The following is a 23,769-nucleotide window of genomic DNA, read 5'->3' as shown; positions in this document are numbered from 1 at the left end:
TTTGTTCCTTTCATTTTGTCTCATTTCTGTTTATTCTCTTGGAAGTTACATGCTTTTCTTTCTTGTCCCCAGTGGTCACACATGCAGTGTCATTACTCAGTCATGAGACTGATGCGATCACTGAGGAGGGTCCTAGAGATCGAGGGAGGAAGCGTCTAAACGAGATGAGGGCCGACCTTGTGACCGTGAGGCCCACAGAGGGAAGCATGAGAGGGTTTGGTGACAGCAGATGGGGGGTACTCAGATTGGGCACACAGGTACTGGTTCTCAGTGGTGACGTGGAGACTGGCGGGTCTTCGTCATGAGCCTTGAGGCAGGGTTGGAGGGAGTGATGGTGGGGAGCTGGTCTCTCCGGGGATGCCAGCGAGAGGCTGAGGTGTGGTGGTGGCCTGTGCTCGCTGAGGTGGACCCGAGGTCAGTCCCGTCGCTCTGGGATTGTTGCAGGACCCGGAGTAAGGCAGTAGATGAGGACGGGGCACGCAGACCCCCCTCGGGATCAGGGTCACCCCAATGATGCGTGTGCTAGGCAGGCTCGTGGCGTGGGCTCGGGGTGGTGGCCAGGCTGCTCCTCGAGCTTGGAGCGAGGTGGGTGTGGAGACACTGTCCCTGAGTCTGGGGTTCTGGCTGCCAGTTGTTCTCACTGCAGGGAGGGACCATTCTATTGTCTTTTCGTTCCTTCTTCCTTTGAGAAGTTAGCTCATCACTCCTTTGAGAGGACCTGTGTTCTCCTTGGCTTTTTTTTTTTTTTTTTTTTTCATTAAAGCGTGTGTCTGTGATGCCTACGGGAAAGTCTTTAAAATGTAAACATCCTGGTTAATAATTACGAAGGGAGCCACCTATCTCCGGGTCAGGACAGGACGCTGCTTGCATCCTAGAAACGGTGTCCCCTCCCCTGAGGTAGCAGCTCAGCAGGCTGCATTGTGCCGCTCACGTCGCTGCATTTCTGTGTGGTTTCACCACCGTGCACGCATCCTCAGTGTGTGACTTAGCTTTGTCTGCAGTCTTCGTGCTGATGGAGTCACAGAGTGGATTCTGTGTCACAGCCGACACAGACCTGGGGTGCAGGCAGCCTGCGCTCCGACACCAACGTCCCTTTCCTGCCTCTGCCCACTGGCTGTGCTACATGAAGACAGTCGGGAACGTGGGTGAAGGGAAACAGGAGCTCTGTGTTCTGTTTCACAACTTCCTGTGAGTCTTAAACTGTTGACACAGAACGTTACGTGTGAGAGAAAAGAAGGACCCTTCATACGCAGGCATTCCTTATGACCCTCTGCACTGCCCTTTGGCCCCTGGAAGTGGGGGCCTGGCACCCCTTTGGATGGGACTCTGCGCCTGCATTTAACTTCGTGACTCAGGCTCGAACTCCCTGAGCTTGGGGGCGTGTGACTGTGTATATTTTTCTACTCCGAGAAGGAAGCAACTTTTCTGAGATTACGCAGGAAAGAGAAGGGATGGGCTTGTTCTAGTTGCTTTCTTGGAGGTCCTGCTTTTGTGGGGTGTGTCTCAGCTCACATGCCTCCCAAGGGCTGACAGCAGCCCCCGGTGTCACTGTCAGGCTCCTGTCTTGCTGGGTGTGACGTGTGTTCTGTTCCATCGGGGCAGCCCCTCTGAGGAGTGATTTGTCTTTTCACATCCTGTTGCGTTTTCTTCCCAGGGGTTCGCTGGAAACGGCTCTCTGGTTCCATTGGGGCCCGGCCGCTGCAGCATGGAGGGCCCTGGCACATGTGTCTGAGTTTTAAGTGACAGCATTCAAGGAGGGAAGGCTGTGGCCTCAGGCACACAGCTGCATGCCGAGGGCTCCGTGGTCATGTGCCCAGATGGCCGGTCTGCCAGGCCACTGACGTCACTGCGGGAGCTCTGCCCACAGCTTCTGCCCTGTCCTTTGCCCCTACGGGACGCAGCTTCTGCCTCGCAGCTGCAGGCTGTGGTCCCGTCGTGTGGGTGCTCACTGCCGGGTCCCAGGTTTCCATCTGCTGCGTCACCTTTACATGGCTGTGTGCTGTGAGCCTTGGGCATTTTCAGAGACAAACGTGTCTTTTCTAATAGTCAGAGCTCAGGGCAAGGGGCACACCAACGCCTGCCTCATTGCTGGCCCTGAGAACCTGGTGTGGGTCGCACAGCTCACACAGGTGACCCCACCCCTCACATCTCATACAGGTGCCCCCACACCTCACACAGGTGTCCCCACACCTCACACCTCACACAGGTGTCCCCACACCTCACACCGGTGCCCCCACCCCTCACACAGGTGTCCCCACACCTCACACCTCACTCAGGTGCCCCCACACCTCACACCTCATACAGGTGTCCCCACACCTCACACCTCACACAGGTGTCCCCACACCTCACACCTCACACAGGTGCCCCCACACCTCACACCTCACACAGGTGTCCCCACACCTCACACCTCACTCAGGTGCCCCCACACCTCACACAGGTGTCCCCACACCTCACACCTCACACAGGTGCCCCCACCCCTCACACAGGTGTCCCCACACCTCACACCTCACTCAGGTGCCCCCACACCTCACACCTCATACAGGTGTCCCCACACCTCACACCTCACACAGGTGCCCCCACACCTCACACCTCACACAGGTGCCCCCACACCTCACACAGGTGCCCCCACACCTCACACCTCACTCAGGTGCCCACACACCTCACACCTCACACAGGTGCCCCCACACCTCACACAGGTGCCCCCACACCTCACACAGGTGTCCCCACACCTCATACCTCACACAGGTGCCCCCACACCTCACACCTCACACAGGTGCCCCCACACCTCACACCTCACTCAGGTGCCCCCACACCTCACACCTCACACAGGTGCCCCCACACCTCACACAGGTGCCCCCACACCTCACACAGGTGTCCCCACACCTCACACCTCACACAGGTGCCCCCACACCTCACACAGGTGCCCCCACATCTCCCACAGGTGCCCCCACATCTCCCACAGGTGCCCGCACACCTCACACAGGTGTCCCCACACCTCACACAGGTGTCCCCACACCTCACACCTCACTCAGGTGTCCCCACACCTCACACAGGTGCCCCCACATCTCCCACAGGTGCCCCCACACCTCACACCTCACACAGGTGTCCCCACACCTCACACCTCACACAGGTGCCCCCACCCCTCACACAGGTGCCCACACACCTCACACAGGTGCCCCCACATCTCCCACAGGTGCCCGCACACCTCCCACAGGTGCCCCCACACCTCACACCTCACACAGGTGTCCCCACACCTCACACCTCACACAGGTGCCCCCACACCTCACACCTCACACAGGTGCCCCCACACCTCACACAGGTGCCCACACACCTCACACAGGTGCCCCCACACCTCACACCTCACACAGGTGCCCTCACACCTCACACAGGTGTCCCCACACCTCACACCTCACACAGGGTCCCCCACCCCTCACACAGGTGCCCCCACCCCTCACACCTCACTCAGGTGCCCCCACACCTCACACCTCACTCAGGTGCCCCCACACCTCACACAGGTGCCCACACACCTCACACAGGTGCCCCCACCCCTCACACCTCACACAGGTGCCCCCACCCCTCACACCTCACTCAGGTGCCCCCACACCTCACACAGGTGCCCACACACCTCACACAGGTGCCCCCACACCTCACACCTCACACAGGTGCCCCCACACCTCACACCTCACACAGGTGTCCCCATACCTCACACCTCACACAGGTGCCCCCACACCTCACACAGGTGCCCCCACCCCTCACACCTCACACAGGTGCCCCCACCCCTCACACCTCACACAGGTGCCCCCACCCCTCACATCGCACACAGGTGCCCGTGTAGCCCTGCCGCACTCAACTCAGTAAGGATTTGGGGCCGTGTGGGGTTGGGTCCGCTTGGTGTCCAGCACTTCTGCCGTGGGTTCTTGTTTGTCCCATCAGTCTGTGCAGCTGGCCGTGTGCTGGGACCTCACGTGAAGACCTGTGCCTGTGCTGTGCGCGGCATGTGGGGACCTCCTGGTTTGACTCCCCTTTATCTCCTCACCTCTAGGTTCTCAGAGAGTGTTTGACTGTCTTTCAGCCTCTCCTTTTTCCTGGGGGCCATCCCTTTCCTCGGGGTGGACATTCCTGGTGTTGGTCCTGGGTAGTCTGCATGTCCGCTGAGGGACCTCTGTGCAGCCGGTCGCTGGACAGCTGTGGTTTCTGACCAGCCCACTGAGAAGTGGTTGTGGGTCCACCCCAACCAGCCCTCAAACCTGGACCCTAAGTCTCAGTGAAGGCCTGGTCCTTTGACCCTGACCTTCAGTGCTCTGGGTCATCAGGCCGGCCTGTCTGGGGGGCTGCCTCCGTGTGGCCCTCTGCCTTAGGCTGGCCTCTGGGTTGGCCTGTAGCAGGTGCTGTCACACTTCCTGCTGCTGCCCACCCCCGGAACCCTTTGTGCTGTCCCCGTGATTTTCAGGTCAAGTGCATGTGCCCAGTTTGCGGGCGGCACCCACCTGCAGAGGGTGTGTGCTGCCTTTGCAGCCCGGGGCCTCCTTTAGTGCTCTGACCCCTCACTGTGGCCCTTACCCTGTGTGTTGTTTTTAGGTGTGTTAAAATTGGTGGTTGTGGAATTCTGGCTCGACTTGGCCCACAGGTTGGGCGGCCGCCCTTGGCTTTGCATTCTTGTGTGTCCCTGCTCCGCGTCCACCCTGCATGCTCGCGCCTCTTTGATCTCTGACTCCAGCTCTGGAGAAGTGCCTGTGACTTTGTCATTCAGGGCATTCGATTCTGAAATAGCTGACAGTCTCCTTGAGAATTCCCCGGACCACCTCAGTCCTCTGCTTTTCCATGTGTGCCACTCCAGGTCTATTTAAAAATTTCTTTCTTTCTTGTATTTCAGCGTTTGTTTTCAATTGCTACCAGTAAAAACAGTACTATTTTAAGCCTTTCCAGTAGTAAATATTTATTTTAAAAACTAAATATTAGCTCTTTGTACACCAGGCTAAGAAATCACAGTTTGTCTCCCGTGGGTCAAAGGTTTCCACTGCAAAAACAGCCTCTGGCTTGCTTCTGGACACACCTGTGTCACAGGCAGAGCTTGCGAAGTTTCACAGACAGAGCCTTACCCGCCCACTCCTGCTGGCACACTAGGTTTTTGAGTACACCCTCCATTGAGAAATGTAGATATTGCTCCAAACATGTGCTACTAGAATGAGTTTTTGTTCTAGCATCAAGCAGCGTAGCCAGGGTGCCTGGGACCACATCACCACCTGCCCGTCTGTGCTGAGGGGCCCCTGTGCACGCCTTTTTTGCCTGGTCTAGGTTAGTGCGTTCTTGCTCATTTCTAAAGGTGTTGTCACTAATGTGCTATAAACATTTTCCATTAAGTGAACTTAGAAAGTGCTCTTTGTGAACTAAAGGTCTGGTAGTAACAGGATAATTCTATCTGCAAATGCAGTTTTGGAGAATCAGACACAGTTGGGCAGTAGAAACGGCTAGCATAGCTCGGGAGGTCTTTCTGCTGTCAGGTGTCTGAAGCACGCGGGTGCCCCCTCGCCCAGTGGAGGCTGCAGGGGCGGCTCCCCACACCCTGACCTGCCCTTGTCTCAGCAGGCGGGAGCAAACATCGACAGCTGCTCAGAGGACCAGAGGACCCCGCTGATGGAGGCGGCAGAGAACAACCACCTGGACGCGGTCAAGTACCTCATTAAGGCTGGGGCCCTCGTGGACCCTAAGGTACGTGCGCGCTGGCCGCTGGCGGGGCCGCCTCTGCCTTGTGGGCGCTTCCCATTGCCGCCTACGGCCTCCTTGTTGGAGGGCTGCGGGACGTGCCCCCACGCTCGGGAAGCACTCGGTTTCCCGGTGGCTAGTGTGTTGTGTGTCCACCATCCGGTGAGCATGGCCTCTCCTGCGCCTGACAGCAGACCGCAGTGAGGAGCTGCGTGCAGGGGTTGGCAGCCCTCCATTGGCGCAGACCAGGTCTTCCACCTGGTCCAGTTAGGCAAAAAGACAGGAAAAAGGCATCCAGATTGCAAAGGAAGAAGCAAAGTGGTCTCTGTTCAGACGATAGCATCTGATACGTGACAACCCTAAAGAATCCACAAAAAAACTTGTTAGAACTCGTAAGTTCATGCTGCAAAGTTGGAAGACACAGAAAATACACAGAAGATCAGTACAGAAAAGTCACTTGTATTTCTTTACACTTGTTGATGAACGATCCCAAAAGGCAATTAAGAAAATACTTCCATTTGTAATAGCATCAAAAAGAATGAAATACTTAGGGATAAACTTAATGAAGGAGGTGTTAATTGGACAAAAGTAGCCTTTTATATAGTCCCCCAAAAAGAGGGTTTATTGGGAAAAGAAAACAAAACCACCACAGCAGTGTGGGAACGCGCACCTTCCGGCTGGCCACCCACATGCAAATGAGAGCAATCTCCCAAGATGGTCCCCAATATACCCCCCTCCCCAGGAAGTTAGAACCGTAAAGTTTAACAGGAAGTCGGGGACTAGAGAGTAACAGGAAGCCCAGCTCCAGCCATAGACCTCCCAACTCCCTGGTCAATTTCCTTCAAGTGCCGGTTGGCTTTTATCAGATGCAAAAGTCTAGTACGCAGAAAACTACCAAATGTTGCAGAAGGACGTTAGAGAAGACACAAGTGAATGAAAAGACTCCTGTATTTGTGGATTGGAAGACTTAATGTTGTTAAGATGTCAGTGCCACCATAAGCCACCTACAGGGTCAATGCAAGCCCTTCAAAATCTCAATGCCATTTTTCACAGATACAGAAAAGCACATCCTAGAATTTGTGTGGAATCTCAAGGGACCCCGAACAGCCCAAACACTCTTGGCAAGAGAAGGTCACACCTGGAGGACTTCCTGGGTGCTGGCACGGGACAGACACGCAGACCATGGACTACAACTGAGCGCAGAATGAACCGCAGTGTATCACACGAGCTTCAGCAAGAGCGCCAGGACCACCCCGTGGGGAAAGGACCGTCTTTTCAACAAACGGTGGTAGGAAAACTGGATCTCCACATGCAAAAGCATAAAGTTGGGCCCTTTCCTCACACTGTATTCAAGAATTAATTCGAAATGGATCAAAGACCTCAACTTAAGAACTAAAACCATAAAACTCTTAGAAGAAAAGAGAGAAAAATCTTTATGACATTGGATTTGGCAGTGATTTATTTGATATGACACCAAAAGTACAGGCAAAAGAAAAAATGGATAAAGTAAACTTCATCAAAATGAAAAGCTTGTGCAGGAGGGTGAAATGATAACCACAGAGTGGGAGAAATACTCATAAATGCTCTGAGAGGGTATTACCGTCCAGAATAAACATGTAAAGAACTGACACTCAGGAACCCAAAGGTGGCCCAATTAGAAAAGGGGCAGAGTGAGTAGCCATCTGCCCATGGAAAGATGCCCAACACCACGAGTCTTCAGGGAAACGCAGAGCAAACCCAGTCAGACACCACTCACAACCTTTAGGGCTGCCATTACCTCAGAGGCCGAGTGAGGAGTGGCAAACGTGTGGTGAAACTGGGACCCTCCCACGTGGCTGGTGGGAGTGTAAGTGCTGTGGACAGTATACGGCTTTTTGCTTTGTCAGAAAGTTAAACACAGAATTACCACATGACCTAGTCACTCCAATCCTAGGTTTGTATGGAAAGAAACTGAAAACAGGACCCTAACAGATGTGTGTACCCCACGTCCACAGCAGTGTGGTTCACAGCAGCCAAGGGGTTTAACACCCCCAGTGTCCATTGAGGGGAGATGGGTAACCCAAACGGGGTCCCTCCACACAGTGGAATGTCACTGAGCCCTGAAAGGGAAGGAGGTCCTGCCACCTGCCACCATGTGGATGAGAACCTCAGTGTGACAGGAACCAGTCACAGAAGGAGAAGCCCTGTAGGCGTCCCCTCAGGCAAAGGACCTGGAGGAGGCAAATGGAGGGAGGAAGCAGATGAGAGATGGGGGGGGGGGGGCTAGTGCCTGATGGTTCCCGTTGTCTGGGGTGCTGAGAGGTTTTGGGAGCAGATACGTGGTGATGGCTGTACAACATGGGAAACATAATTAATGCCACTGAATTGTACACTTAAAATGGTTCAAATAGCAAATGGTACGTTATATCTACTGTGTAAAACCATAAAAACCTAAGGAGCATCTTACAGTCTTTCCCATTAGTATTTTCGTATTTTTTCCAACGAAAAAGTGATCATACTGTTCACACTAATTTATACTCCTTGTCTCATCAAATTAAATTCTGTTTTCTGTGTCGTTAAACATTCTTGTAAGTGGCAGCATTCTGTTTCACGATGTAATCACATCGGTTTTAGTCAGATTTGCTTAATGTTCAATCCTTAAGTTATTTTCAGTTTTCTTATGCTCAGTGCTTCAGCAGATACCTTCGTAACTTCGTCTTCGCATGTGGGATTCCCTTAGGGCAGATTTCTGGGACAAAGTATGCCATCCTTTTTCAGACTTCTGATACTTCTTTCTGAATTGCACCCAGGAATGTGGGAGCACCCTCCCCCATACTCTTCCCCAGTGCTAGCTAGCTATTTATTTATCTATTTTTTTACTATTTTAATTTGCTTCTTTTCAAGTGAACTTTTTTGTATCTAGTTGTTCCCATAAGCTATGAGTATTTTTCAAGGTTGTATTTAGTCCTTTGCTGTTTTTTTGTTTGTTTGTTTGTGTGTTTTTTTTGGTGGTGTTTGAGATCTGGAAACCTCTACTTTTCCTGTAAATATCTTCTGTAACTGTTAGATAAGTGTTATTAATCCTCTCAGTTGTGATGGGGGAAGTCTGCATTTGGGTATGATTCCCCAACCTCACCGCAGGAGCTGATACTCCAGCCGCGTGCCACCAAGGAGGCAGGAGGTCAGTGCTCAGGGCTTCACAGGAGCGTCTGGAAACAACTGGCACTGGCTGGGCAGGCTTGGGGAAGAAGTGGTGGTTGTGGGGCGGCCGGCATCTGACGTGGACGACTTGTGGGGGTGGGCAGGAGGAAGAGGGTCAGTGAACTTGCAAACCCATCATAGAAACTTTAGTCTGAAAGCGGATTGTAGGACAGTATCAAACTGTCTCGTGTGTAACTGGGGTCGCAGAAAGAGAAGAGACAGAAAAACTAGTAGGAAACAATACATTGAAGAAAAAAAAATGGCTGCATGTTTCCCAAATCTGGTGAAAACCTACAGAACCAACTTAGTCAGTAAACGCCCAGCTGGATAAACACAAAAGAATACACAACTAAATACATCATGCCTAAATATTGAAAACCACAAGTAAAGAGAAAACCTTACAAGCAGCCAGCGAAAAACACCATATTACACACAGGCAAACAGCATCACGAAAAACTGCCAAGTTCTCATCTGAAACAGTGGAGGCCAAAGAGTGATATTTTTATTGTCAGCCGAGAAGGCTATACCTAGTAAAAGGTAACCTTCAAAAAAATAACTGAAATAAAACATTTTCAGATAAACAGTAGCTGAGCAGATGGATTTATGAGCAGGTTTATACTCAGGAGAGGTCTGAAGCTGCAGGAGGAAAACGCAGGAACAATGGGAAGCCCCAGAATGGTAAATAACAAAGACTCTTGTTTTCTTTAAATTTCTTTGAAGAAAAAAGGCTATTTAATGGGAAGATAATACCGTTATAAGGTGGAGTTTTTATGAATTCAGAAGTGAAATACCGTTGACCCTTGAACAGTGGGGGATTGGGGCGCCCAATCCTGCACAGTAGAAGATGGGCGTGTAACTTCTGACTGCCCCAAAATGTACCCACAGTCCTCAGGTCCACGGGGGATTCAATCCAGGGTCCCCGCAGATACCGAAACCCAGGGATGCTTACATCCCCTGAAGGAAATGGTGTAGAACTATACCTACAGTCAGCCCTCATCCATGGATTCCCAACCACGATTGAAAACACTTTTCCATCCGGGATTGATGGGATCTGAAGGTGCAAACGGGGATGTGGAAGGCTGGCTGTATGTGTATTGGCAAAATCCCTCTCATGTATGAATGGACCCACAAAATTCAAACCCATGCTCAAGGGTCAGCTGCATGTGACAGTAGCTGGAGGAAGGCAGCAGTACATGGACCTTGGCTGTTGTCAGGTTGTTTGTTTCTGTTGCGGGAGGTGATAAGTGCTAATCTGCTACGTAGACTGATACACATGAATGTTGTCATTTATGACATAATTTAAACTCTTGCTTTAAGGAAAACTTTTAAAAAGCTAGTTGAGGGGGCGACCGGATGGCTCCTTTGGTTAGAGCGCGAGCTCTGAACAACAGGGTTGAGGGTTCGATTACCACTTGGGAAGGTGGGCTGCGCCCCCTGCAACTAAAGATTGAAAACGGTGACTGGACTTGGAGCTGAGCTGCGCCCTCCACAACTAGACTGAAGGACAGTGACTTGGAGCTGATGAAGAAACACACTGTTCTCCCCGCCCCCCCAAAAAAGCTAGTAGAGGAAGTAAAATGGAACCCTGAAAGGTATCTGTTTAACTGAAAGGCAGGAAAAGATGGGTAAAAACAGATGGGGCAGGTGGCAAGGTGATGCATTTAAATCTGAGCATGTCCACAATTACATTAAATATGAAAAGACTGAATTTGCTGATAAAAGGCAGAATTTTGAGTAGATAAGAAGGCAGAACCAACTATGTTAATGAAGCTAAACTCACATTAAGTCCGAGGGGGATCAAAGGATATGGGGGCACTTAGATAAAAAAACACATTTATTACAGTAACAGACACATTGCCATTAACCCCCTCAGAGTCTTCCCCTCGCTTCCAGCACATGTCCCATCGTTGATCCTGCCACTTTCTGAAGCAGTTCTGGAAGTCCTCTTTACTGATTGTCTTTAGTTGCACTGTCATGGCTGCCTCGACGTCCTGAATCGTTTTGACTTTGGGGAAGAGCCAGAAGTTGCACGGAGCCAGACTCAGTGAATAAGGTGGATGAGGACACACCGTAATGTTTTTATTTGACAGAAATTGCTGTATCCCAGAAGCGATGTGTGACACGGAACGTAGCTGTGATGGGGTTAATGGCAATGTGTCTAATACTGCAATAAATTTTTTAATGTACATTCAATTTAATGTACAATAAAATACATTCACTGTTTTTCAATCACACCTCCTATAAAACACGGGCGGAAGGAAAAAGGACAGTGAACAAATATGCAGATGCTAAATGTGAAAATGGAATGTAAAAGGGGAAACCACGATGCTCGTGCAGTTAAGAGGGAAGGTTATCTCTGCGACCCCAGCACAGGGAGTTTTATCAGCAAGATACAGGACAGTGGGAGTGAGTGGTCAGCTCAGGTGCATTGTCAGTGAGACCTCACGGTCAGCAAAGATGCCACAGAGCACACGAAAGGCTGCAGGTTGGGGATGAGCTCGCAACACTGGCAGAGGATTAATACCCCATAATATAAAGAACCCCTACAAGTAAAACTAGAGGACTTGGAAGAAAAATGGGCTGAGACTGAACACGCAGTTCCCAGCAAGAAGGATGGGTGACCGACACCTGAAGATGCCCGGCCTCTCAGATGCCAGTGAGACCACGTGGGAGCACCGGGCCCCAGGAGGTCGGCAGTGCACCAGCCCTCCTGTGTCACCAGTGGTCCGTGTGTGCATGCCACGGTCTGCACCGCCAGCAGCAGGTTCAGAAAACCCAAATGTTCTGCAGCCAGGAATGCCAGCAGGGAGCACGCCCACATCAGGGTGGTAGCCCAGTGCTGTACCCACCTGCAGAGATGCACTGCAGCCCCAGGTCACCGAGGTGGGGGGGCCCCAGGGTACAGAGTGGTCCTTTAGGTGCAAGACGGTCAAGATGCAGCCGAACGTGAACTTGAACTGGAGAGTGATTGCCTCTGAGTGGGGAGGAATCGGTGGGCCTGGGTGTTGGGGGTGCCCTGAAATGGTGGGTCGTGTGGTCCTGGATACCCCATAACGCCCCGGTGGGTGAAGGCTACCCCACTCTTTGCCATGTCTTTCTGTCCTCTTGAGTGAAGGACCCTCCATCCCCAACCTGTGCTGCTGCTCCTCTTCCAGGAAGCCCTCCCAGCTCAGGGCCGCACCTTTGCCTGGTATCTCCTCAGCCTCTCCCTGCTCCTACCTCGTGTCCCAGCTCGGGGCACCTGTGGCCAGAGGCACATGCTCTTGCCAGGCAAGAATGGTCCCATCTGTCTGTGTGTGTCTGCTTGGTGTGTCAGATCCACACCCCAGACGTGCAGTGCACCTGTCCGTTTCCCTGTCCTTGGGGCTGTCCTCTTGTGTTTGGGGTGCTGTCAGACTGTACCTGTTCTAGTGATCAAGATACTTGAAAATACAGCAAACCTTCAAACCAACAACCGTATATTTTGTATTTACAATAACATTAATCGTGTAAGTGCCAGTACTATGGTTCGAGTGTGGGCTTTCGAGAAAAAAGTGGGTTTACCGATGAACTTCAGGTTGGTTCGAAGTGTTTGATGATGTGTGATCAAATCTGGGATTCCTGCTGTGAGAATAGAAACAGGGAGAGAAAGCGAGTAATGGGAATGGCCAACAGAGACAGGAATGCAGGAGCAAAGCCAAGAGACACCCGTGGGAGGCGAGGCCCCTCGAGGTGTGGGCAAGGTTGGAGCTGAGCCTGGCTGTGTCAGCTGGGCTGGGGGTGTCCCGGCCCCCCAGGGTCCCCGGGTCTGACCACTCCCTGGGTGGGTGGCTTGGGTGGCTTTTGTTTTGTTTTGAGGTAGTTCAGTGACTGGGATATATTTAGTGTCCTTAAGGAAATAGAACTGAAAGCTGACCAGGTGTGCCTGGTGGCCGGTCAGCGCCCAGACTTGTGGGGCTGCAGGACCAGCCTGTCCCATTCTGGGTCCCTGCTCTTCTGGGCCCCTTGTTATTTTTAATTTCTGTGGACAGCGATTGTGGGGTCACGAGCACCATGGTCAGTGTGCCCTGGAGACCACTGACTCCTGGGCACTGTGGAGGGACCGGCCACTGCACACGGCCACGGCCCGCAGCACGTCTGCACTGTGGGGGTGGGGCAGGGACGGGGGAAGTCCTGCACATGTGTCTGGAAAGCGAGGGCACCTGGCCACGCGAGGCCCAGCCCCATGACCGTCAGGAGCTGGGGCTCAAGACCCATGGACGGGTCGAAGACTGCAGCTCAAGCCCGATGGACGGGGTAAGAACTGCAGCTGAGTGACCTCACGAAGGGACCCCTTCTCCAATGTGTGGCAGCTCCCTTGTGGTCACTCACTCGGCCTGGCACGCCTTCAGTCATGCTGTTTCTCAGGACTTCAATGGTGTTTGTGTTGCAGGATGCAGAGGGCTCCACCTGTTTGCACCTGGCGGCCAAGAAAGGCCATTATGATGTGGTTCAGTATCTGCTTTCGAATGGACAGATGGATGTCAACTGTCAGGTAAAGCCACACCCGTCACCCACCAGACACGGTTCTCCTTTGTAGCAGTCCCACCCCCCCCCACCCCCACCCCGCGAGGCCCTGGGAGGCCTGGCCTCACCCACCGGCTATCTGTAGGCTCACACCTGTGGTTGCCTCTGCACGCTGCCTATCCGGAAGCTTCTCCTGGGCTGTCCGTCTGAACCGCTCCCACCCCCTCCCGGCCAGCGTTCAGATGTTGCCACCTGAGTGGGCCCCCCTGCACTTCTGGTGGCACCCTATCTTCCCTCCTATCACTTGTCATTGTCCAATATTCCACTTCTTTCCCTGTGTGTTTGCTTATCTTCTGCCTGTCTCTGCCCTCTGTCAGGGCCATTTTGTGTGGCATGTAGTGCTTGGCACCAGGGAGGTCTCTGTGTGTCAGCTGAGTGATTGGGGAAAGCGGAAGGCTCTTCCTTCCCAGTCACCTTGGCCCCTCTCACTGGCCTGGGCCCCTCCCGTGGTCCCGCCTTCTCACTGTGTCCCCACCCAGTCTTCATGGCCCCACCCGCCCACCAGGACCTGCTCAACGGACGCATCTTTCCTTGCTCTGCCCTATCCTGTCGCTCAGTTGCGCGTGCCAGCCCAGCTCCCCAGGGGACACGGAGCTCACCCTGGTGTGGCTTGTGACCCACCTCTGCTCTTAAGGGGTCACAGGCTGGAGCCCCTTTCATTTTTCATTTCCCATTTAGTCGGGTTTTGTGAGTTGTCCACCCAGGCTGGGCTGGCTCCAGGTGGACTTATGTCATCACGCTGTGTCCCAGTGCCTGGGCAGTGCCCACAGTCAGCCTGCAGGGGCAGTGTCGCTTTAGTGATGGAGGCTGCGATGTGCCAAAAGCCGTGCCCACGGCGTTTGAAGGGCGAGCGTCTCCTGCAGGCTGGAGCTGGCCGTGTGAGCCTCACTTCCTGAAGAGCCGTGTTTTCCTGGTTTACATGACCCAGCTGGGACCCTGAGCAAGGGGACGGGCCAGGGTGGGTGGTAGGAGGCCCACGGTCAGCACACATTCGGCCCCACAGCTGGAGTCAGCTGGGGCAGCCCTCTGCTCCCTGCCGGGCAAGAAGACGGGCACTTTGCACGGCCCGTTAGCCCCGCCCCGACGTCTGTCCGTCTGTCCTCACTCCTTGTCTGACATGCTTGCTTCGTGCTTGGAGCCTGTGTCACTGGGACCAAAAGGATCAGTGGACACCATCTCTGCTGGTGTCGGGGGTCGGGTCTGGTGTGCAGCATTTTCGGGTGGTTTCCTCATGTGATTCCATCAGGTGTACGCAGGTGGGCCGTGTGTTGGTGGTGCCGCCTAGCGGGCTGGAGGGATCGCCCCGGTAGGGCAGAGGTTCAGAGGTCAGCGTGGTGGTCCCGGCTCTGTCCTGCCCTTGCCGAGATGCCTGGGGCAGCCCTCCGAGCCTTGGCTTCCTCAGCACAGGACTGGGCTTGGCTCCCACCACCCCAGCTGCCCCGTAGGCCCCAGGGACATTTTCTTGATGCCAGTTGCCTCTGGGAGCTGTGATCGACTTTTGCTTCTTTCCCTTGAAATTAGGATGATGGCGGCTGGACGCCCATGATTTGGGCCACGGAGTACAAGCACGTGGAGCTGGTGAAGCTGCTGCTGTCCAAAGGCTCGGACATCAACATCCGGGACAATGTGAGTGTCCTCGCTGCCATCGGTCACCAGGTCCGGGGAGGTTGGGGTGGCTGCTAAAGGCCCTTTGTCACCCCTGCTGTGGCACTGACCACCTCCCGTCGTGTCGTCAGCCCCGTGGACCCGGTGTGGTTCTGGTTGTGTCATCAGCTGACTGCTGGATGCACCTTGGGCTGGGCCTTGACGGGCCACAGCGCTGGCGGCCTCGTCGTGCTCGCGGCCCAGGAGCCTCGGGGCACACCCCCCACGTGAGCAGGTGCCGCTGTGGCCACTGGCTCTTACACAGCAGCTGCCTTGGAAGGAAAGAAGGGGCCTGGCTGACGTATTATGGTTTTCTGGATTGTGACTTAAGATACCGCACTGATGGTTGGTTTTAGGGCAAATTTGTTTTCCCAGAAAATGGGGTTTGGGGCCAAGGCGAGAGCACCCAGCTGTGCCTCTGGGAACTCCCTTCAGCCCTGTGCTTGGTGACTGCGGTGACTTGGGGTACAGGGGTGTTTCTTAGAAGGTCTTCAGAGATCCGTAGGATCAGTGGGGGCCTGGGCAGTGCCCTGCTCTAGCTAAGCCTGCATCGCCTGCCAGACAGGGATGGGGCTTCCAGGACACAGACAGACACGGTGTGGCCTGTGCAGCTGTATCCACTTCTACAGTCACCAGAGCCTTGAGTGGGAAATCTAGCCACAAACTCACTACGTTGATAAGCACTAAGGAAGCAGACTCAACACTGAGATCCGAGCTCCAGAGCTCAGCAGACACTGTCAGTGCTGAGCCCAGTGTTCCAACTAGGACGGGGGTGTCGCAGTTCTGAGCCGGAGCGACGGGCTCTCAAGACTGCCATTTGGAGAGGATGTGAGCAGGGGACACTGACGGGCATTCACGGTGGCTGCTGCTCAGGTCCCTGAGCGTCAGGGCCCAGCCAGTCCTGGGGCGCCAGTGCTTCTGCTGGATCCATCAGAGCCGGCCGGTAGGACGATGGCCGTAGTGAGAGGTGCTGTGAGCTGCGCAGCCCTGGGGACATGGAGTGGTGAAGAAGATAGGCCGGGAGGGATGTGGCCCAGTGCAGTGTGGCTGCCGCACATAGGCGGCTGCTGTGGGGTCCTGGACATGCCGTGAATTGCCCCTTGATAGGGGTGCCGTGGTCAGAGCAGGTGCCCCCCATGCTATGGCCCTGCAGTGTCCGGAGCATGTCGTGTGCTGCCACTGGTTCTGACGAGTGGGAGGCGTTGATTACATTGTGTGTTGGTTATTTATACAATGAAACAGCATTACTTATTTTAACAGCTCCATTGGTATAGCGCTGGTAGCTCGCACTACTTAAAAGGGACAGTTAGGAAAGTTGTGACCTTGGAAACCACTGAGACCCCCGAGTTTCCTCCTTCTGCTTGTGGCTCCACTCTGTGTGTGTGTGTGGGGGGGACTCGGTGGCTTGTCTGCTCTTTCGTGACGGGGCCCAGATGCTGTGGGCAGGCCTCGGTGGGCATCATTGCCTTGAGTGTCGGTGGCTCCGTCCATCTTGCCACGTGACCCGCCCCTGCCAAGGGCACCTGGCTTCTCTGGTTCAGGCCGCCCTGAGCGCTCAGGCCAGGCCGTTGCATGCCACCTGTGCCGTGTACGTGAGCCTTTTAGGGAGCTGCCAAAGTGCTCTCCAAAGTGCCCGTTCCAGCTCCGAGTGCTGCCCACCACGTCCCCAGCTCGCGGCTGGTCGCCTTTGTCTTCGTGGGGAAGCATCTGTGCAGACCTGCCCGTTTGTCATCGGGCTGCCATTTCCTGATCTTGCGTGGTGGGAGTTGTGTGTATTCTGGATGCAGGTCCTTTGTCACATGTGCGTCCCACACTCTACCAGCCGTTTCTTGAGGAGCAGATGTTTCCAATTGTGGTGAAGTGCTCTGTGGATCACGCTCCTGGGGTTCTGCACCAGGATCACCCCCAGTCGAGACCCCAGAGGCCGTCTCACATGTTCCTTGCAGTTTGGGTGTGGCTGTTTGCATGCATGTGAGCTGCTGTTTCTCTGTGCGTGGAGGTCCTGTTGTCCCAGCACCATTTGTTGGAAAGCCACGCTCTGTCCATGAAATGGACTCTGCCCCTTGTCAGCAGTCAACTGTTTGGGGGTCAGTCCTGGGCTCTGTCCTCGGTGCCATCGACCTCTGTGTGCCTTGGTAAGAGCAGCGTTGCAGCAGCACGAGAACCTTGTGTGGCCTGTGCCCTTTATGTACACGCGTGTTCCACACCCCACGGTGCGCTGCTGCTCGGTCCAGTCGATGACCTGAAAAGATGGTGACAAGCGTCTCCTATACCGACCCCCGTGCACTGTGTCCCCGTCTGCGTTTGCTTATCCGTGTCCGTGTCCTCGTGCTTTTCTGGCTTCCAGAACTTCCCCGCTGGGCTGTCACCAGGGCTCCTTCAGCTCCCGGCCCCTGCCCGTCCTCGTCCTGCCTTCGCTGCTGGGGGTAGAAGCCGGTCCTCTGAGTGCTGTAGACACAGGAGCCGTCCTCAGGGGCACCCCTGTCCTTGTTTTTCTGTGTGAAGCCGTCGTTTTCCTTTTGGCTGCTTTTAGGGTAACATTTCCTTGGTCCCTAAACGTGAGCAGTGTTGCTTTTCCGTGTACTTGGGGTTCATTGAGCTTGGGTCTGCTGGTTCACAATTCTGTCAGACTTGGAAATGTGGCAGTCTGTCCTTTCCAGCCCCTCTCCTGCCCGCCCCCCACGTCACAACGCCCCCAGTTCCACGCCTGTCGGGCGGCTGACGTCCCACAGCTCTCCAAAGTGCTTCCATTTTTCTAAAATTGCTTTCTCACTTTGCATTTAAGTTTAGCTGGTTTTCTTGCTAGGGCTTCAAGCTCACCAATCCTTTCTTTTACAATGTCTGGTCGCTATTAATCCTACCGGGTGTGTTTTCACGTCAGACTTAGTTTTCAGCTCTACATGGTCTGTTTGGGTCTTTTTAGTATTTTTTGAAATGGGCTCTAACCCTTGGAGCGTGTGGAAAACAGTTGTGCCAACTGTCATGACCACCTCGTTTGCTAATCTACAGTTTCTGTCAGTGCTGGGTTTGGTTGGTTGGTTTTACTCCCCATTTTGTGTCGTGTTTCCTGCTGCTCTGCGCGTCTGGTCACCTTGGGCTGCACCTGGACGTTGTGACCTACCTGCTGTTGTGTCGACGTTCCTGAGCTGCCCAGACCCTTGTCTGGGTGCAGCAAGACACCAGGGAGCACTCTGACCTTTTGTTTTCCTTCCAGGTGAGGTAGGCCGGTCCGAGCAGGTTTCAGCCTGGGGCTGGGCATTCCTCCTGTGTGTCCATCCCTCTGGACGTCCGGGTGGCCCTGCTCTGGTCTGCACAGACTGCTTTCCCCGCCCCACAGCCTGCTCTGCGACCCTGGCTGCCTCGGCCCCACTCTCAGCTCCTGTCTCAGGGCTCCTCCTGGTCCCGCCCTGCCAGGGCCTGGACCTGGGGACAGTGAGCAGGTGGGTGCAGGCCTCTGTGCATCTCAGGGAGGCCGCGCCTCGGGGCCTGACGTCCAGTGCTGGGAAAAGCGTGACTGCACACATGTTCATTATTTTGTTTTCCGCTTCGGTTCTGTCGGCTGGGAGGGCAAACCCAGTCTGATCCCTGTCGCCCATCCTTGCTAGAAGCAGAAGCGCCTCTTTTCTCAGGCATGTGGGCCAGGCCTGTCGTAACGGAGCAGGTGGACCTCAGGAAGGCGCGGGGATTACCTGTCCGCGATGGGTGAGCTTGGGGGCAAGGCGGTCTCAGTACTACGGTCCTGGTTATGAGATGACAGGTCATCCTGCTGAAGGAGAGAGAAGCGGCCCGGAGGAAGCAAGATGCTTTATGCTCAGGAGCTCGCGTGCGGGGCGATGGAGCCAGGAGCAGCGGTGAGGGGAGCTGCTCAGTGACGTCGGGATAGGGAGCCCTCAGGCTGCGGCCTTTCAGAAAACACCATCGCTGACGGGCCGCTCTCCGTGTGCGCTGGAGCCTGCGCCTGGGTGGCGGGGTGGGCAGGACCACAGGGACACGGGAGCACTCTGTGTCCACCCTGCTTTTCTCTAAGCTCTCTGAGCTGCGGGCGACGCCTGTACTGAGGGCGTGGAGGTCGGGCGCAGTCTAAGCGCCGCCGTGTGGGGCCCGCGTGGGGGAGGGGTGGTGGGCCAGCTGGGTGCCCGGCGAGACTTGGTCATGGCACCTCTGAAAACGTGGGCGGTTCCTGCGGGGCACAGAGCACTCGGGGCGTCCGGGCTTTGACCAAGCAGCCCCCCAACCCCACCCCCGCCGGGGTTAGGCCTGGGCTGCTCAGAAAGGAAAGGCACCAACACGTCTCATCCTGCGGCTGCCTCACTAGCTCGCCCAGGGGAGCAGGGTGCACCCCGGCCCCAGAACCAGTTGGCCACGTGCTGCTCTTTGTCCCCAGTGTAGCAGATGACGTGTATTGTCCTGATCTGTGCTGACAGACAGTCTGGTCCAGTCGGCAGTTCTTGTGCTTATGTTTTCTCTCCATCTTTTATTTCAGGTCATTTGCTTTTTTTTTGTTTTCCTATCCTCTGCACATTGGTTTTTTCCAAAATTGTAGTGTTCTGATAAACTTACTATTAAAATTATAAATCATATATATTTTACACATGGCACACCTATTTTTCTATTTTTTTTAATGTTTCTTTTTACAGAGGCTCATACGGCACAAAGTCAATTTTTACTGTAACCAAATTTGTCCATCTTTTCCAAATCTTACACAAGTATTATCCTAGTCTGCGATGAGCTGTTCCAAAGTGAATATATTTTTTAAAAACAGGTAAAGAAAAGCACCTCCCAACGTTGGTTAACCTGTTGTGTTTGGGGTGCACTAATCCCAATAATTTTTACAATGAAAGTGAAGCAGGTGGGACGTGCCCTGGGGTCTCAGAGCCTCTGTCCTGTGCAGGAAGAGAACATTTGCCTGCACTGGGCGGCCTTCTCGGGCTGCGTGGACATAGCTGAGATCCTGCTGGCCGCCAAGTGCGACCTCCACGCTGTGAACATCCACGGAGACTCGCCCCTGCACATCGCCGCCCGGGAGGACCGCTACGCCTGCGTCGTGTGAGTGGCTTTGCCATAGGTCCCCGCGATGCTCCTGGGCTGGGGTGCCAGGTGCCCAGGTCCTCTGAAGGGGCCCATTCTGCTAGCAGGCCTTTCCCGTCCCACGCCTGCGATCAGTGTGGGTAGTGGTATTTAGGGGGGATCGTGGTCAAACGTGGGGATGAGTCCCGCCCTGACGCCCCTGCAGAGGGAGAGGGGCAGCCCCACTCTGGCAGCCCAGTGGGAGCAGCAGGACGGCTGGAGGTGTGGGCACTGGCCGCTCGGAGCCCTTTGCACCCTTGAGGACTTTGTCCCACGTCACTCACACTTGGGTCGATCAGGGTCCTCTGTGCTCTGCTGCAGTGACCCCGCCTCCCCTGGAAAAGAGGGTGACCCCTGCAGTGGGGTGCGCGCCCTCTCAGATTTGGGCCTCAGCAGCAGGTGTGCGGGGGAGGGAGGCCCCTGGGCAGGGCCGGCAGGGACGGGTCAGGCCTCGCGGTGCCTGCCGTGTACGTGGCTGCGGGGTTGCGTGGTCATATCATTGCAGCCCTTTCCATTCGAGGGCACATTTGAGTGGAAAAGCCACAGACAGTCAAATACCATTCCTCGTGCCTTTCACTCTTCCTGCCAAGAAAACTGAGATGAGCTGCCAGGAAATGCGGGAGGGTCAGGAAGTGTGTTCTCGGGGCGTTTCGGCCGGGCTCCTGAAGCAGCGGGCCGCAGGCTTAAGTACAGAGCGAGTGGCATGTCCTCTTCGTCTGTGTCGCCTGTAGTGGCTTCATACACCCGTCTCATGGCTCTCAAATTAAGACCTGAATGTTCTGTTGGCTTGCATTTTTCCTTTTAGCCTCTTTCTCTCTCGGGATTCAGATGTGAACTTGAAAAACAAGGAGGGAGAGACGCCCCTGCAGTGTGCCAGCCTCAACTCTCAGGTGTGGGACGCGCTGCAGATGAGCAAGGCACTTCGAGACGCAGCCCCAGACAGGCCTGTGCCCACGGAGAGGACGGTGAGCAGGTGAGGTGCCCCAGTCGCTGAGGAAGGGCGTCCGGGCCGGAGCGTGAGCGTCTGAGCTGTGACACCCGCCCTAGGCCGGTCCCGGTCAGGCAGCACTTGTCACAGGAAGGCGACGTCCCTTCTCCTGTGGCAGAGACATCGCTCGAGGCTACGAGCGGATCCCCATCCCCTGTGTGAACGCTGTGGACAGCGAGCCGAGCCCCAGCAACTACAAGTACGTGTCCCAGAACTGCGTGACGTCCCCCATGAGCATCGACAGAAACATCACCCACCTGCAGGTCAGCGGCCACCGCAGCCCGTCTGGGTGGGGACATGTGCGTGGGCTTCCCACCCGACAGCTGGAAGGCAGACACACATCCTCCCAGGGAGTGCAGCTACGTCCTGTGCAGGCTCCCTGACTCCAGACCAGCTACGAGCTGTCGCAGCTGCTGCGCCCGTGCCTGCAGCCTGTTTCTCCAGCACGGCGAGTCGGCCACGTACCGTCCATGTGCCCTCGACCCAGCTGTGGTTCTGGCCTGGCCTTTCCCATAGAGCGCCTCTTCCTGGGGCTGTGCCCCCCACCATCCCCCACTATCCCACCTCCCCCAGGTGTCCTCACCCAGCCCCTCCCGTGAGTTCTCAGCGTCCCAGTGGTCCAGCGGGCTCTTCTGCCCACACACTGTCACCTACACAGCCACACGCGCTCGGTGCCCTTGGGAACTGAGCAGAGAGATGCCGCCCCTCTGTCAGCAGGGGTCAGAGGGAAAGCCAGGTCTGAGGGTGGCTCGGGCCGAGGACCGGTGCAGGGCTCGGCTGTGCCCTCCTGGCACCCACCTGACGCCCTCCTTCCACCCTTCCCCAGTACTGCGTGTGCACCGACGACTGTTCCTCCAGCAACTGCATGTGCGGCCAGCTCAGCATGCGCTGCTGGTACGACCAGGTGAGACCCCTCCCCTGCGTGGTACCTGTGCTAAGGTGAAGCCGCCCTCATTCTCACCTGTCAGGTGAGCCAGGTGTGGGCGCCAGGTGGGAGGAGCGCCAGACGCCGGACATAGGAGGCTGGACTGAGGCAGGACCAGCAGGACGAGCCTGCAGGTATTGGGGTGGCCAGAGCTGGTGTCCGTGCGCCCAGCCTGGAGGCAGCTGAGATGAGGAGACCAGGGCTGTAGAGACCAGTGTCTAAGACCAGAACTCTGACCGTCCTTGGCATTGGGAGTTCAGCGGCCTGGCGGGGGCCGGAGCCAGGGTGTCCTGGGTGCAGAGGACACGGGCTGCAAGTGGGGGCCACAGGCAGACGCTCCTAGAGTCATCGTCACAGGAAAGGGCATGGGCGAGCGTGGGACGATGGCCTCGTATCCGGCCGTGTGTTCCGTAGAGCCTGGCCATGCCGAGAGGTGGCCAGACAAGCGCTTTTGAGTGTTGAGAGCAGACAGTGGGGCTCAGACTTGGCTTACACGTCTTGCTGCATCATCTGGTGGCTGTAGGACAAGACAGCAGGTGGCGGGGTCCCCCCAGGGCTGGGGATTGGCAGGGAAACACGGCCGTGCGTGCCGTGCGTGCTGCATGGCCTCACGAGGCAGAGAGGACGAGGGGGTGTGAGGGAGGCCGCCACATTGGAAGCCAGCGTGTTTGCATCAGTGCTGCAGTTGGTACAGTGTCACTGTCAGCTGAGCAGGCAGGTGTGGCGGGCCTTGCTAGGTCCTGATGGCCGTCTGTCCCCAGGACGGCCGGCTGCTGCCCGAGTTCAACATGGCCGAGCCGCCCCTGCTGTTCGAGTGCAACCATGCCTGCTCCTGCTGGAGGAGCTGTCGGAACCGCGTCGTGCAGAATGGCCTGCGGTGAGTGCCTGGGACCCTCTGCCACGACGGGCTTCTGGGGCCTGCACAAGCGGTGACGGCTGACTGCAAGCCCTCTGGCCTCTGGCGACCTTGTGAGTTGCTGTGATGACAGATGAGTGTTTCCAGCTCAGACCTGGGACTGAGACCAGAGAGGACAGCATGTTGGTGAAAGCAGCCGAGGGCCCAGGCCTGAGCCTGACACACGTGCCTGTGTCATCTTTGCACATGCAGCCGAGTCCTGTCCTGAGTGCCTGGGCCCCCTGAGTTTCTCTGCTATAAAACACCTTGAACTGCCTGGACCCTGCACTCCCCCTCCTCCTCAGCACCCCTGAGCACCCAGAGCCAGCCACTGGGTCCTGGGCCTGAGCCTGCCCTCCTGTGTGCCCAAGGGTTGGCAGACCTGAAGTTCCCACCGAGTTGCAGGGGACAGTGTGTGCCATGGCAGTGGGACTGAGCACCGCTTTCCGTGCTGTGGGTTTCTTGTTATTGGCAGCCCCCACGCTTCTACCTTCGTTTGGGGGTGAGGATGGACAAGCCCATCTCTAGTTCGGGCCACCGGGCACGCAGATGGGCAGGTGGGATGCCTGTGGCTCTGGGGCCTGGGAGGGTCACCCACCCGACCCAGGGACCACTCTGCGCCTGTGCTGGCCCACTGCCCGAGCTCACCTGCGCTGCAGCCGGGGCTCAGCAGAAGCATCAACCCCTTTGGGCCTTGCAGCAAGCAGCCCAGTGGCTCAGCCCAGACAGGCCCGAGTTACAGATGGGGAAACAGAGGCTGTTCCACGTGCTGACGGTCCGGCTGATCTCGGGCTTAAAGCCGTGGTGCCCCGGGGGTATAGT

The 23,769-nt window shown here is 55.7% G+C and overlaps 1 protein-coding gene across 8 annotated transcripts in view; it reads left to right on the top strand.

Moving 5' to 3' along the window:
- Nucleotides 1–23,769, top strand: part of EHMT1 (euchromatic histone lysine methyltransferase 1) — a 126,765-nt gene that overhangs the window by 95,000 nt on the left and 7,996 nt on the right. For 7 of the 8 annotated variants that reach the window (XM_074331462.2, XM_074331457.2, XM_074331460.2 and 4 more), the window contains 8 exons: nt 5,587–5,709; nt 13,295–13,396; nt 14,950–15,054; nt 19,964–20,118; nt 20,945–21,112; nt 21,246–21,390; nt 21,954–22,031; nt 22,814–22,929. In XM_074331462.2, coding sequence (XP_074187563.2) covers nt 5,587–5,709; nt 13,295–13,396; nt 14,950–15,054; nt 19,964–20,118; nt 20,945–21,112; nt 21,246–21,390; nt 21,954–22,031; nt 22,814–22,929 — 992 coding nt within the window. The remainder of the gene's footprint in view (nt 1–5,586; nt 5,710–13,294; nt 13,397–14,949; nt 15,055–19,963; nt 20,119–20,944; nt 21,113–21,245; nt 21,391–21,953; nt 22,032–22,813; nt 22,930–23,769) is intronic. The other variant, XR_012496030.2, reaches the window with a different exon arrangement.

This window comes from Rhinolophus sinicus, chromosome 16 (assembly GCF_057876585.1).
Source record: "Rhinolophus sinicus isolate RSI-liver-muscle chromosome 16, RSI-T2T, whole genome shotgun sequence".
Classification (NCBI taxonomy): domain Eukaryota; kingdom Metazoa; phylum Chordata; class Mammalia; order Chiroptera; family Rhinolophidae; genus Rhinolophus; species Rhinolophus sinicus.
This window is presented reverse-complemented; position numbering and strand designations above follow the sequence as displayed.